Consider the following 15,732-nt stretch of genomic DNA (forward strand, 5'->3'; position numbering starts at 1 on the left):
AATGTATAGTGTAGAACAGATATGCATCTAACTGACAGGTAGACTAAGATATATGTCAGCTCTATTCATGACATTTCTATCTGCATTGTTCAGTGTGTTGCTCCCTCCTGACCGCGACCCTGAACGTGATGCTGCTCCTGTAAATGTCAGAGGCTCTCAGTAAAGGAACACTGAGCAACAGGAATGCACTCTACCTGCCCTAGGGACAGACCTGCACACCACACTAGAGACCACACATACACATACACGCACACAGTACTCTTTCTCTCTCCCGAGAGTGTAGTTGAAGTGTCTATAATAAGCACGGCTCTCTCTCTCTCTCTCTCAATTTCAATTCAAAGGGCTCTATTGGCATGGGAAACATGTTTACATTGTCAAAGCAAGTGAAATAAATAATAAACAAAAGTGAAATTAGCAATTACAAAATGACAGTAAACATTACACTCACAAAGGAATAGAGACATTTCAAATGTCATATGGTTATGTACAGTGTTATAACGCTGTGCAAATAGTTAAAGTACTAAAGGGAAAATAAATAAACATAAATATGGGTTACTCTCTGTTTAGAGCCAAATAGCATTCTAGTTTGCTACGTTTTTTTGTTAATTCTTTCTAATGTGTCAAGTAATTATCTGTTTGTTTTCTCATGATTTGGTTGGGTCTAATTGTGCTGCTGTCCTGGGGCTCTGTTTGTGTTTGTAAACAGAGCCCCAGGATCAGAGGACTCTCAGGGGACTCTTCTCCAGGTTCATCTCTGTGTAGGTGATGGTTAATCTTTCTCGGTCTCTTTCTTTCTTTCTTTCTTTCTTTCTTTCTTTCTTTCTATCTCTCTCCAGAGTATAGATGGTGAGGTGTCCATCGTGGCCCAGAATAAGGATTGTTATCAGAGTGGGATCATCTGTATGAAGATGCTGGTCATCCATGTTGGATTCACCAAGATCTACTTCAACGACAACTCAGGCCAGCCTGTGTGTACCACACACACACACACACACACACACACTCACACATTTCACACTCAATGAAGTCCATGAGCCCTCCTTGGTGGGCAGTACAGACCCTACATGTGACAATCCCGGTGTGTCCTAACCCGGGTCTGGCCCGGTGTGTGTCTACTCTACTTATAAACTAAACTCTACTCTACAGAGTCCATCCAGTGTGGTAGGTAAGGGGTCCGAATTTGAGCTGTGGTCAGCAGGCTACTACACAGCAATCCACTTTCCCTACCAGGACCTAACCATTCTCTGGGACCGCAAGACGACCGTACACATCAGAGTTGGACCACATTGGAAGGTCAGGATACACACACACACACCACACTATCTCTCTCTCTTAACAGAGCTGAGCTGGACCACTTTGAAAGGTCACCACTCACACATCCACCCCACCCCACCCCTAATCCTCCCTTTTCTTTCTCTATCCTTTCCTTCCCCCTGTCTAGGGTCTCCTGAGTGGTCTGTGTGGGAACTTTGACAGTGTGACAGTGAATGACATGACCACATCCAGCCACATGGAGGTCAGCAATGCTCAGGGCTTCGGAGACAGCTGGGCACTGGGACAGGTACACACACAGACACACACATAGTGGAACTGCAAACTCTTAGCCATCTGCTCTCCACTCCCACATGGAAAGATAACTATACTGAACTAAATGCAGGTTGACGTTTATTGTCAAGGAGTCCCAGACAAACGTCTTGGCTCGTTCAGTGTGACAGGGCCTAGGTCTGCCGATAAAGTACCAGAGTCTGCCAAAGTTCTGGCAGTGTCAGAATTGTTTTGCCTTTATCGTGTAGTGCGGCCTGGTGTTACGAGCCGATCCCAGCAAAGATTATTGTGAATAGTCAGATTAATATAATAGTTTGATTTAAACATTTACATGCTTTGCAAGAAGAACGATTTCCCTAATAATGTAGTTTCCATGACATCTGAAATCATGCTACCTGACGGGATTTTGACAAATGCACAAAATCAGCCATCAACATTTTTGGGGAAGCCTATTTGATTTGTTTGGACATTTTTATTAATTTATTTCACCTTTATTTAACCAGGTAGGACAGTTGAGAACACCTTTATTTAACCAGGTAGGACAGTTGAGAACACCTTTATTTAACCAGGTAGGCTAGTTGAGAACACCTTTATTTAACCAGGTAGGACAGTTGAGAACACCTTTATTTAACCAGGTAGGCTAGTTGAGAACACCTTTATTTAACCAGGTAGGACAGTTGAGAACACCTTTATTTAACCAGGTAGGACAGTTGAGAACACCTTTATTTAACCAGGTAGGACAGTTGAGAACACCTTTATTTAACCAGGTAGGACAGTTGAGAACACCTTTATTTAACCAGGTAGACTAGTTGAGAACACCTTTATTTAACCAGGTAGGACAGTTGAGAACACCTTTATTTAACCAGGTAGGCTAGTTGAGAACACCTTTATTTAACCAGGTAGGCTAGTTGAGAACACCTTTATTTAACCAGGTAGGACAGTTGAGAACACCTTTATTTAACCAGGTAGGCTAGTTGAGAACACCTTTATTTAACCAGGTAGGCAAGTTGAGAACACCTTTATTTAACCAGGTAGGCTAGTTGAGAACACCTTTATTTAACCAGGTAGGCTAGTTGAGAACACCTTTATTTAACCAGGTAGGCAAGTTGAGAACACCTTTATTTAACCAGGTAGGACAGTTGAGAACACCTTTATTTAACCAGGTAGGCTAGTTGAGAACACCTTTATTTAACCAGGTAGGACAGTTGAGAACACCTTTATTTAACCAGGTAGGACAGTTGAGAACACCTTTATTTAACCAGGTAGGACAGTTGAGAACACCTTTATTTAACCAGGTAGGACAGTTGAGAACACCTTTATTTAACCAGGTAGGACAGTTGAGAACACCTTTATTTAACCAGGTAGACTAGTTGAGAACACCTTTATTTAACCAGGTAGGCTAGTTGAGAACACCTTTATTTAACCAGGTAGGACAGTTGAGAACACCTTTATTTAACCAGGTAGGCTAGTTGAGAACACCTTTATTTAACCAGGTAGGCAAGTTGAGAACGCCTTTATTTAACCAGGTAGGCTAGTTGAGAACACCTTTATTTAACCAGGTAGGCTAGTCGAGAACACCTTTATTTAACCAGGTAGGCAAGTTGAGAACACCTTTATTTAACCAGGTAGAACAGTTGAGAACACCTGTATTTAACCAGGTAGGCAAGTTGAGAACACCTTTATTTAACCAGGTAAGCTAGTTGAGAACACCTTTATTTAACCAGGTAGGCTAGTTGAGAACACCTTTATTTAACCAGGTAGGCAAGTTGAGAACACCTTTATTTAACCAGGTAGGCTAGTTGAGAACACCTTTATTTAACCAGGTAGGCTAGTTGAGAACACCTTTATTTAACCAGGTAGGCAAGTTGAGAACACCTTTATTTAACCAGGTAGGCTAGTTGAGAACACCTTTATTTAACCAGGTAGGCTAGTTGAGAACACCTTTATTTAACCAGGTAGGCTAGTTGAGAACACCTTTATTTAACCAGGTAGGCAAGTTGAGAACACCTTTATTTAACCAGGTAGGCAAGTTGAGAACAAGTTCTCATTTACAATTGGTAGGCAAGACCTGGACCTGGCCAAGATAAAGCAAAGCAGTTCGACACATACAACAACACAGTGTTACACATGGAGTAAAACAAACATACAGTCAATAATACAGTAGAAAAATAAGTCTATGTACAATGTGAGCAAATGAGGTGAGATAAGGGAGGTAAAGGCAAAACAAAAAGGCCATGGTGGCAAAGTAAATACAATGTAGCAAATAAAACACTGGAATGGTAGATTTGCAGTGGAAGAATGTGCAAAGTAGAAATAAAAATAATGGGGTGCAAAGGAACAAAGTATCTTCGGAAAGTATCCAGACCTCTTGACTTTTTCCAAATTTTGTTATGTTACAGCCTTATTCTAAAATTGATTATGTTTTTTTTATCAATCTACACACAATGCCACATAATGACAAAGCAAAAACAGGTTTTTAGAATTTTTTGCAAATGTATATAAAAAAAACAACAGAAATACCTTATTTACATAATTATTCAGACCCTTTGCTATAAGACACGAAATTGAGCTCCGGTGCATCCTGTTCCCATTGATCATCTTTGATCATCTTGTTTTCATTTTGTTTTCATGTGGTATTGTGTGTAGATTTGAGGATAAAAATATATTTCATCAATTTTCACAGTACGTCTGTAACGTAGCAACATGTGAAAAACGTCAAGGGGTCTGAATACTTTTCACAAGACACTATAACGTTTGTATGTGAACTGTTTCTAAGATGCATACTTCACTGGCACATAAGCATAGAGAGACATGTTCTGCTGGGACATGCTCTGCTGGGACTGGGACATGTTCTGCTGGGGCTGGGACATGTTCTGCTGGGGCTGGGACATGCTCTGCTGGGGCTGGGATATGCTCTGCTGGGGCTGGGACATGTTCTGCTGGGGCTGGGACATGCTCTGCTGGGACATGCTCTGCTGGGGCTGGGACATGCTCTGCTGGGACATGTTCTGCTGGGGCTGGGACATGCTCTGCTGGGGCTGGGATATGCTCTGCTGGGGCTGGGACATGTTCTGCTGGGGCTGGGACATGTTCTGCTGGGGCTGGGATATGCTCTGCTGGGGCTGGGACATGCTCTGCTGGGACATGTTCTGCTGGGGCTGGGATATGCTCTGCTGGGACATGTTCTGCTGGGGCTGGGACACGCTCTGCTGGAACATGTTCTGCTGGGGCTGGGACATGTTCTGCTGGGACTGGGATATGCTCTGCTGGGGCTGGGACATGTTCTGCTGGGGCTGGGAGATGCTCTGCTGGGGCTGGGACATGTTCTGCTGGGGCTGGGACAAGTTCTGCTGGGGCTGGGACATGTTCTGCTGGGGCTGGGACATGTTCTGCTGGGTCTGGGACATGTTCTGCTGGGGCTGGGATATGCTCTGCTGGGGCTGGGACATGCTCTGCTGGGACATGTTCTGCTGGGGCTGGGACATGTTCTGCTGGGGCTGGGACATGTTCTGCTGGGGCTGGGATATGCTTTGCTGGGGCATGCTCTGCTGGAACATGTTCTGCTGGGGCTGGGACATGCTCTGCTGGGGCTGGGACATGCTCTGCTGGGACATGTTCTGCTGGGGCTGGGACATGTTCTGCTGGGGCATGTTCTGCTGGGGCTGGGACATGTTCTGCTGGGGCTTGGACATGCTCTGCTGCGACATGCTCTGCTGGGACATGTTCTGCTGGGGCTGGGACATGCTCTGCTGGGGCTGGGACATGCTCTGCTGGGACATGTTCTGCTGGGGCTGGGACATGTTCTGCTGGGGCTGGGACATGTTGTGCTGGGGCTGGGATATGCTCTGCTGGGACATGCCCTGCTGGGACATGTTCTGCTGGGGCTGGGACATGCTCTGCTGGGGCTGGGACATGTTCTGCTGGGACATGCGCTTCTGGGACATGTTCTCTTGGGACATGCTCTGCTGGGACATGTTCTGCTGGGACATGTTCTGCTGGGGCTGGGACATGCTCTGCTGGGACATGTTCTGCTGGGACATGCTCTGCTGGGACATGTTCTGCTGGGACATGTTCTGCTGGGGATGGGACATGCTCTGCTGGGACATGTTCAGCTGGGGCTGGGACATGCTCTGCTGGGATATGCTCTGCTGGGACATGTTCTGCTGGGGCTGGGACATGCTCTGCTGGGACATGCTCTGCTGGGATATGCTCTGCTGGGACATGCTCTGCTGGGATATGCTCTGCTGGGACATGTTATGCTGGGGCTGGGACATGTTCCGCTGGGGCTGGGACATGCTCTGCTGGGGCTGGGACATGCTCTGCTGGGACATGCTCTGCTGGGACATGTTCAGCTGGGTCTGGGACATGTTCTGCTGGTGCTGGGACATGTTCTGCTGGGGCTGGGACATGTTCTGCTGGGGCTGGGACATGCTCTGCTGGGACATGTTCTGCTGGGACATGCTCTGCTGGGACATGTTCTGCTGGGACATGCTCTGCTGGGACATGTTCAGCTGGGGCTGGGACATGTTCTGCTGGGGCTGGGACATGCTGCTGGGGCTGGGACATGCTCTGCTGGGACATGTTCTGCTGGGGCTGGGACATGCTCTGCTGGGACATGTTCTGCTGGGGCTGGGACATGTTCTGCTGGGGCTGGGACATGCTCTGCTGGGACATGTTCTGCTGGGGATGGGACATGCTCTGCTGGGACATGTTCTGCTGTGGCTGGGACATGTTCTGCTGTGGCTGGGACATGCTCTGCTGGGACATGTTCTGCTGGGGCTGGGACATGCTCTGCTGGAACATGTTCTGCTGGGGCTGGGACATGCTCTGCTGGGAAATGTTCTGCTGGGGCTGGGACATGCTCTGCTGGGACATGTTCTGCTGGGTCCGGGACATGCTCTGCTGGGACATGTTCTGCTGGGACTGGGACATGCTCTGCTGGGGCTGGGACATGCACAGATCAAATACACTGCTGCAGTTGATGTAGCCTATGTCGGCTGATGTAGCCTCACAAGCAAATAGCAGAATGTGACGACAGAACTGAAGCAAATTGTGCAATCTGGACAGGTTTATATCAATATTTTGAATTTGGTAACATTGCACTGTGTGACATGATAATCGTAAACCACTGAATCTGACATACAGTCTACAAAGGCCTTTAGGCATTAGGGTTAGCAGTGTGGTGATGTCAGGGTTAAGGTTAGGCTAAGGTTTTGTGACTCTGTGGCTGTGCCAGCTTTTGACCACTCTGCAGAGCTGCCTCCAGTACATGAGTCACGGCAATAAACGCCAACCTGCGAACACAGCCAATTTACCATGTCTCTAAAGATAAAATATTATTCCCAGAGTAATGGCTGCCTAAAAGGGGGAACTTTGAGAATATTTCCTTGTTCTTTGTCTTTAGTTTTGAAGTGGAAATATATATATACACTGCTCAAAAAAATAAAGGGAACACTAAAATAACATATCCTAGATCTGAATGAACGAAATATTCTTATTAAATACTTTTTTCTTTACATAGTTGAATGTGCTGACAACAAAATCACACAAAAATGATCAATGGAAATCAAATTTATCAACCCATGGAGGTCTGGATTTGGAGTCACACTCAAAATTAAAGTGGAAAACCATACTACACGCTGATCCAACTTTGATGTAATGTCCTTAAAACAAGTCAAAATGAGGCTCAGTAGTGTGTGTGGCCTCCACGTGCCTGTATGACCTCCCTACAACGCCTGGGCATGCTCCTGATGAGGTGTCGGTTGGTCTCCTGAGGGATCTCCTCCCAGACCTGGACTAAAGCACCCGCCAACTCCTGGACAGTCTGTGGTGCAACGTGGCGTTGGTGGATGGAGCGAGACATGATGTCCCAGATGTGCTCAATTGGATTCAGGTCTGGGGAACGGGCGGGCCAGTCCATAGCATCAATGCCTTCCTCTTGCAGGAACTGCTGACACACTCCAGCCACATGAGGTCTAGCACTGTCTTGCATTAGGAGGAACCCAGGGCCAACCGCACCAGCATATGGTCTCACAAGGGGTCTGAGGATCTCATCTCGGTACCTAATGGCAGTCAGGCTACCTCTGGCGAGCACATGGAGGGCTGTGCGGCCCCCCAAAGAAATGCCACCCCACACCATGACTGACCCACTGCCAAACCGGTCATGCTGGAGGATGTTGCAGGCAGCAGAACGTTCTCCACAGCGTATCCAGACTCTGTCACGTCTGTCACGTGCTCAGTGTGAACCTGCTTTCATCTGTGAAGGTCACAGGGCGCCAGTGGCGAATTTGCCAATCTTGGTGTTCTCTGGCAAATGCCAAACGTCCTGCACGGTGTTGGGCTGTAAGCACAACCCCCACCTGTGGACGTTGGGCCCTCATACCACCCTCATGGAGTCTGTTTCTGACCGTTTGAGCAGACACATGCACATGTGTAGCTTGCTGGAGGTCATTTTGCAGGGCTCTGGCAGTGTTCCTCCTGCTCCTCCTTGCACAAAGGCGGAGGTAGCTGTCCTGCTGCTGGGTTGTTGCCCTCCTACGGCCTCCTCCACGTCTCCTGATGTACTGGCCTGTCTCCTGGTAGCGCCTCCATGCTCTGGACACTACGCTGACAGACACAGCAAACCTTCTTGCCACAGCTCGCATTGATGTGTTATCCTGGATGAGCTGCACTACCTGAGCCACTTGTGTGGGTTGTAGACTCCGTCTCATGCTACCACTAGAGTGAAAGCACCGGCAGCATTCAAAAGTGACCAAAACATCAGCCAGGAAGCATGGGAACTGAGAAGTGGTCTGTGGTCACCACCTGCAGAACCACTCCTTTATTGGGGGTGTCTTGCCAATTGCCTATAATTTCCACCTGTTGTCTATTCCATTTGCACAACAGCATGTGAAATGTATTGTCAATCAGTGTTGCTTCCTAAGTGGACAGTTTGATTTCACAGAAGTGTGATTGACTTGGAGTTACATTGTGTTGTTTAAGTGTTCCCTTTATTTTTTTGAGCAGTGTATATTCCCCCCCCCCCCTCGCTTCAACCCCTCAGCCCAGTCTCCTGCCTCTCTAGGGTCTACCTGTAAGATTTTGGAGACATCAGGCACCCACCAACTTTGTCTCTGTGTGTGTGTGTCAGTGTGAGAGTGACTATGTAGTGAAGAGAGCGTGTGAAGGAGACCTGGGTAGACAGCCGTACGCCAAGAGAGAGTGTGCTCTACTCTACAGTGATGTCTTTACTCCCTGTCACAATGTGGTGAGTGTACACACACACACACACACACACACACACAGGAAAGGGGGATATGGGAACGATTCTTATCTGATCTCAGTAAATAAGCTCTACTCTGAGATGTACACCACGACCAGAGACACATACAAGGGGGTTAAGGTGTGCAGCTTTAGGTGGTGGGTTGTTTTTCTTTTTCTTTTTGTACTTTTAAAGCTTTTTTCTCCCCAATTTCGTGATATTCAGTTGGTACTTACAGTCTTGTCCCTTCGCTGCAACTCCTGTACGGATTCAGGAGAGGCGAAGGTCGAGAGTCATGTGTCATCTGAAAAACGACCCTGACAAGCAGCACTGCTTCTTGACACACTGCTCGCTTAACCCGTAAGCCAGTCGTACCAATTTGTAAGAGGAAACACTGTACAACTGCCGACCGGAGTCAGCTTGCAGGCGTCCGGCCCCCCACAAGGAGTAGCTAGAGCATGATGGGACATGAAAGGACATCCCGGTCGGCCAAACCCTCCCCTAACCCGGACGACGCTGGGCCAATTGTGCGCCGCCTCATAGGTCTCCCGGTCACGGCCGGCTGTGTCTCAGCCTGGGATCAAACCCTGGGCCGTAGTGACGGCTCAAGTGTTGCAGTGCCTTAGATCGCTGTGCCACTCGGGAGGCCCCCGGTGGTGGGTTGTTGAGGCCAACAGTGGCCAACAGATGGTGGTGTAGGTTTGACTGACTTCAGAATGACCCAACACGAAGGTTGTCTTGCTTAAGCAATGTTCTCCCCAGGATCTCTTAAAGGCCCAATGCAGCTGTTTTTATCTCAATATAAAAGTATTTCTGGGTAACAATTTCTGGGTTTTCAATTAAAATGGTCAAAAAAAAAAAAATTAGCTTGTTAGCAAGAGCAATTTCTCATGCAAGTATTTTCTCTGGTAGTGATCTGAGTGGGGAGGGGAAAACTGAAAACTAGCTGTTATTGGCTCTTACACTAAAAAGGCATTATCACAATTTTCTAAATTTCACAGTATTATTCCAACCTCATAGTGTGTAAATGTACACTGAATAAAAATATAAACACAACATGTAAAGTGTTGGTCCCATGTTTCATGAGCTGAAATAAAAGATCCCAGAAATGTTCCATATGCTCAAAAAGCTTATTTCTCTCTAATGTTGTGCACAAATTTGTTTACATCCCTGTTAGTGAGCATTTCAAGATAATCCATCCACCTGACAGGTGCGGCAAATCAAGAAGCTGATTAAACAGCATGATCATTAAACAGGTGCACCTTGTGCTGGGGACAATTAAAGGCCACTCTAAAATGTGTAGTTTTGTCACACAACACAATGCCACAGATGTCTAAAGTTTTTAGGGAGTGTGCAATTGGCATGCTGACTGCAGGAATGTCCACTAAAGCTGTTTGCAGATAATTGAATGTTCATTTCTCTTTCATAAGCTGCCTCCAACGTTGTTTCAGAGAATTTGGCAGCACGTCCAACCGGCCTCACAAACGCAGACCGTGTGAATGGCGTTGTGTGTGTGAGCAGTCTGTTGATGTCAACGTTCTGAACAGAGTGCCCCATGGTGGCGGTGGGGTTATTTCTATTTGTATTTTTATTTATTAAGGATTCCCATTAGCTGCTGCCAGAGCAGCTGCTCTTCCCGGGGTCCAGCAAAATTAAGGCAGTTTATACAATTTTAAAACATTACAATACATTCACAGATTTCACAACACACTGTGTGCCCTCAGGCACCACTACCACATATCTACAGTGCTACATCCGTGCGTATGTTATCCATTGTGTGTGTGTGTGTGTGTGTGTGTGTGTGTGTGTGTGTGTGTGTGTGTGTGTGTGTGTGTGTGTGTGTGTGTGTGTGTGTGTGTGTGTGTGTGTGTGTGTGTGGTGTGTGCGTGTGTGTGTCTGTGCCAATGTTTGTGTTCCTTCACAGTCCCCACTGTTCCATAAGGTGTTTTTTTTTATCTGTTTTTTAAATCTAATTTTACTGCTTGCGTCAGTTACTTGATGTGGAATAGAGTTCCATGTAGTCATGGCTCTATGTAGTACTGTGTGCCTCCCATAGTCTGTTCTGGTATAGTGTATAGTGTAGAGTCATCTGGCTTTGCTCAAAGTCAGTAAATATTTTAAAAAGCAAGGTGCCGAAACAGCTACCCTGGGGAATTCCTGATTCTAAGTGGATTATATTTGATAGGCTCCCATTAAAGAACACCCTCTATGTTCTGTTAGACAAGTAACTCTTTATCCACATTATAGCAGGGGTGTAAAGCCATAACACATACGTTTTTCCAGCCGCAGACTATAATCAATAATGTCAAAAGCTGCACTGAAGTCTAACAAGACAGCCCCCACAATCATTTTATCATCAATTTCTCACAGCCAATCATCAGTCATTTGTGTAAGTGCTGTGCTTGTTGAGTGTCCTTCTCTATAAGCGTGCTGAATTTCTGTTGTCAATTAGTTTACTGTAAAATAGCATTGTATCTGGTCAAACACAATTTTTTCCAGAAGTTTACTAAGGGTTGGTAACAGGCTGATTGGTCGGCTATTTGAGCCAGTAAAGGGGGCTTTGCTATTCTTTGGTAGCGGAATGACTTTAGCTTCCCTGCAGGCCTGAGGGCACACGCTCTCTAGTAGGCTTAAATTGAAGATGTGGCAAATAGGAGTGGCAATATCATCTGCTATTATCCTCAGTAATTTTCCATCTAGATTGTCAGACACTGGTGGATTGTCATTGTTGATAGACAACAATATTTTTTTCACATCTTCCCCACTGACTTTACAGAATTCAAAAGTACAATTCTTGTCTTTCATAATTTGGTCAGATATACTTGGATGTGTAGTGTCAGCGTTTGTTGCTGGCATGTCATCCCTAAGTTTGCTTATCTTGCCAATGAAAAAGTCATTCAAGTAGTTTGCAATATCAGTGGGCTTTGTGATGAATGAGCCATCTGATTCAATAAATGAAGGTGCCGAGTTGTCTTTTTCCCCAAAATGTAATTTAAGGTGCCCCAAAGCTTTTTACTATTATTCTTGATATAATTTATTTTTGTTTCATAGTGTAGTTACTTTTCATTTATTTTACTCACATGATTTATTAATTTTCAGTACGATTGCCAATCAATAGGGCTGCCAGACTTTTTTGCCATACCCTTTGCCTCATCCCTCTCAACCATACCATTTTTAAATTCCTCATCAATCCAAGGGGATTTTTTACAGTAATTTTATTTTTTATTTTTATTTTTTTCTAGGGGTGGATCAGCTTAATATTGCAGAAGGAAGAAAAAATCTATCAATGTGATTGTCTGCATAATTTCCAATCCCCCCTATTTTTGGGGTCAATATATATATCCATACACATACACATATGCATACATATACAGACCTAGATACCTATATAACCTATACATACCTATATAGACATACACCATTTTTTTTTGTAGAATATACCTTTATTATTTCCCGCAAACCCTACCATCCTTCCTCCAATTGGAGTAAACTAATAAACAATAACACTTAGGCTTCTACCTTCAGTTTATGCATCTTATACACATTTTACATACACAATCTATTTTACAATAGTAATATTTTGTTTGTTTTTATTCCACCCACTATTTCTGATGTCCATCCAGTTTGATTTCTATTTGTAACTGTGCTATTTCACAACATTTCTGAACCTGTATACATTTTACAGACCCCGTATTGGTTATCTTGTTATTAGTCCCACACTTCAGCTCCATTCAACCCCTCCCATCGATCTCTCAACATCCTCCATTTTGGATTTCTATTTGCCATATATTTTCAACTGTGCTGTGATGCTTGACAAAAGTACTGAACCTTTCTATTATCATAGCTTCTACAGATTGTAAATTAAAAATATATTTTTTTGCTAAAATAATAATTATATTATTGATTGATTGACTATGGCTTTTCAAATCACCCAGTATTGCTATCTGCAGCGTTAGTTCTAGGCAAATGTTGCAATTCTTCAGACATTCCTGGACCTGTGACCAAAAACGAACTCCATATGGACAATATCAAAATAAATTATCTAATGACACTGCCTCCTCACAGAAAAATCTGCAGAGCTGGAAAAGATTGTATCCCCCAAATATATAACATTCTATTGGTTGCAAGAATTTTGTATAGTAATTTAAATTGAAAAATTAGAAGTTTTGCGTATCAATTCATAAACCATGTGCCAAGGAATAGGTACATCGAAAATCTCTCCCCAACTATTTTGCAATTTATATGGCACAGCTGTCAGTTTTTTGGTCCTTAAATGAAATTGGTATATGTTTTTATTTATCACACTTTTCTTTCACCATTTATGTTCTTTAATACAGGGCCGACATACAAGTTCCTTACTTTTTCCCACTTCTACTTGCCTCTTCAATTTTTGTGGTAATGCTGTAATTAATTGGTTGTAATTTTGGGTAGAGCAGACATTTCCATATGTCTGTGTTAGCTGCATGTGTGACATAACTCCACCAGTCCTATTTATATAGGATTCATTCATTCACTAAAATTATACCTTTTTAAAACATTTATTCGAAAAATATGTTTTTTTTTATCAATTAGTATATTTGAGTTTAACCACAATATTTGTTGTATTATTTGTTCTGTCTTTTCAGGTGGATTAAACTGAAATTGCAACCAACTTTCTAAGGCTTGTTTAAAAAATAACTATATTTTGGAGATTATTTCATTTTCAAACAACCGAAAGTGAGCAGCTGTAATCTGAATAAAGGGAAAAGGGCCATTCTTGAACATAGGATGAGACATTCCTACCAATTTACTAGAGAACCAGTTTGGATTTAAATATAACTTTTGCATGACTGATCCCTTTACTGAGAGGTCTAATGCTTTAATGTTTTTAATAATTTCTGCCCTCCGAATTCATATTCGTTATATAAATAGGCCCTTTTAATTTTGTCTGACTTGCCATTCCAAATAAAATTGAATATTTTTTTGTTCATATAATTTAAAAAGCAGGTCACTAGGTGTAGGCAAAATCATAAGCAAATAGGTAAACTCAAGCAAGATCTATTTTTGCTAACTTTCTATAAAAAATGTATTGGAATGAGATCATTTATTTATTTTGGGATTTGTGTACCGAGTATGTCCACATCTCCGTCAGACCATTTAATTGGTAAACTACACAGTATTGTAAAATATGCATTTTTTTAGTGATCCAATACATAATATAATTTGATTTTAATCCAGAGAGGATAGCAAATGTATCTAGATCCTCTGAGGCCGTGGAGAGACTCTAATTGTGGTTTTAAAAGAAAACATGAATCATCAGCGAACAATGACACCTTAGTTTTTAAGCCACGGATTTCTAATCCCTTAATATTATTGTTTGATCTAATTTTAATAGCTAACATTTCAATGTCAATAATAAATAGATATGCCGATAGTAGACAACATTGTTTTACTCCTCTAGATAGTTTAACACTTTCTGAGATGTAGCAATTATTTACTATTTTACACCTAGGGTTACTATACAAAACTTTAATCCATTTTATAAGAGATTCCCCAAAATTGAAATATTCTAGGCATTTATATATAAACTCCAGTCGTACTTTATCAGAAGCCTTTTCAAAATCAGCTTTGAAAACCAGGCCTGGTGTCACCGATATTTCATAGATTTCTATTGTTTCCAGTACTTGTCTTATATATATTATATTATCTCCAATGTATTGTCCATGTAAAAAACCTGTCTGATTAGGATGAAACATATCTGACAATACTTTTTAAATTCTATGCGCCAAGCATTTTGCATCACAACACTGAAGTGTAAGAGGTATCATTTTTTTTTTAAATAGACTGGATCTTTATACAGTGGGGCAAAAAAGTATTTAGTCAGCCACCAATTGTGCAAGTTCTCCCACTTAAAAAGATGAGCGAGGCCTGTAATTTTCATCATAGGTACACTTCAACTATGACAGACAAAATGAGAGAAAAAAATCCAGAAAATTACATTGTAGGATTTTTAATTAATTTATTTGCAATTTATTTTCCCCCCACTGTATATACCACGTGGGTCCTGTTTCAGTAATAATGATATCAGACCTTCTTGTTGCATGTCTGATAATCTACCATTTATATAGGAGTGGTTAAAACATGCTAATAATGGTCCTCTGAGTATATCAAAAAAAGTTTGTATACCACTGGTATACCATCCAGCCCTGGAGTTTTCCCAGCCTTAAAGGTTTTAATTGCATCAAGAAGTTCCTCCTCTGTAATTTGGCCTTCACGTGAGTCTCTCTGTACAGATGTTAATTTTACATTATTATTAGGAAAAAAATCCATACAATTAGTTTCAGTTAGTGGAGATGGAGGAGACTGAAACGAAAACATATTCTCAAAGTACTTTACTTCCTCTTTCAAAATATCATTCAGTGAATCATGCGTGACTCCATCGTTTGTAATAAGTTTCAATACATTTTTTTGGTAGCATTTCTATATTGCATTTTTCCTCTAACTTATTCTGTGGTACAGTTTTTATTGCTGTCTAACTGTACTGTTAGTCCTTCAATTTCCTTTGTTAATATGGACTCTTTTGATCTACATTATTTTGTTTTATAGATGAATACTGAATTGCATGGCCTCTGAAGGCACATTTTAAAAGTGTCCCATACAATAAGGGGATCTGCTGTACCTAGGTTATGTCTGAAAAAGTCAGTTATAAATTCTACTGTCCTAGTTCTAATCAATTTATCATCTAGTAGGCTTTGCTTAAATTTCCAGTATCCTCGCCCACGTGTAAATTCTGTAAGAGTAATATACAGTTGAAGTCTGAAGTTTACATATACCTTAGCCAAATATATTTAAACTCAGTTTTTCACAATTCCTGACATTTAATCATAGTAAACATTCCCTGTCTTAGGTCAGTTAGGAACACCACTTTATTTTAAGAATGTGAAATGTCAGAATAATAGTAGAGAGAA

At 42.7% G+C, this 15,732-nt stretch overlaps 1 protein-coding gene across 1 annotated transcript in view; it reads left to right on the forward strand.

The window, feature by feature from the left end:
• Positions 1–15,732, forward strand: part of LOC139382262 (otogelin-like) — a 49,199-nt gene that overhangs the window by 16,028 nt on the left and 17,439 nt on the right. Inside the window, exons 25-28 of the mRNA XM_071126131.1 lie at positions 837–968; positions 1,147–1,293; positions 1,442–1,561; positions 8,675–8,791. Coding sequence (XP_070982232.1) covers positions 837–968; positions 1,147–1,293; positions 1,442–1,561; positions 8,675–8,791 — 516 coding nt within the window. The remainder of the gene's footprint in view (positions 1–836; positions 969–1,146; positions 1,294–1,441; positions 1,562–8,674; positions 8,792–15,732) is intronic.

Source organism: Oncorhynchus clarkii, chromosome 2 (genome assembly GCF_045791955.1).
Source record: "Oncorhynchus clarkii lewisi isolate Uvic-CL-2024 chromosome 2, UVic_Ocla_1.0, whole genome shotgun sequence".
NCBI lineage: Eukaryota > Metazoa > Chordata > Actinopteri > Salmoniformes > Salmonidae > Oncorhynchus > Oncorhynchus clarkii.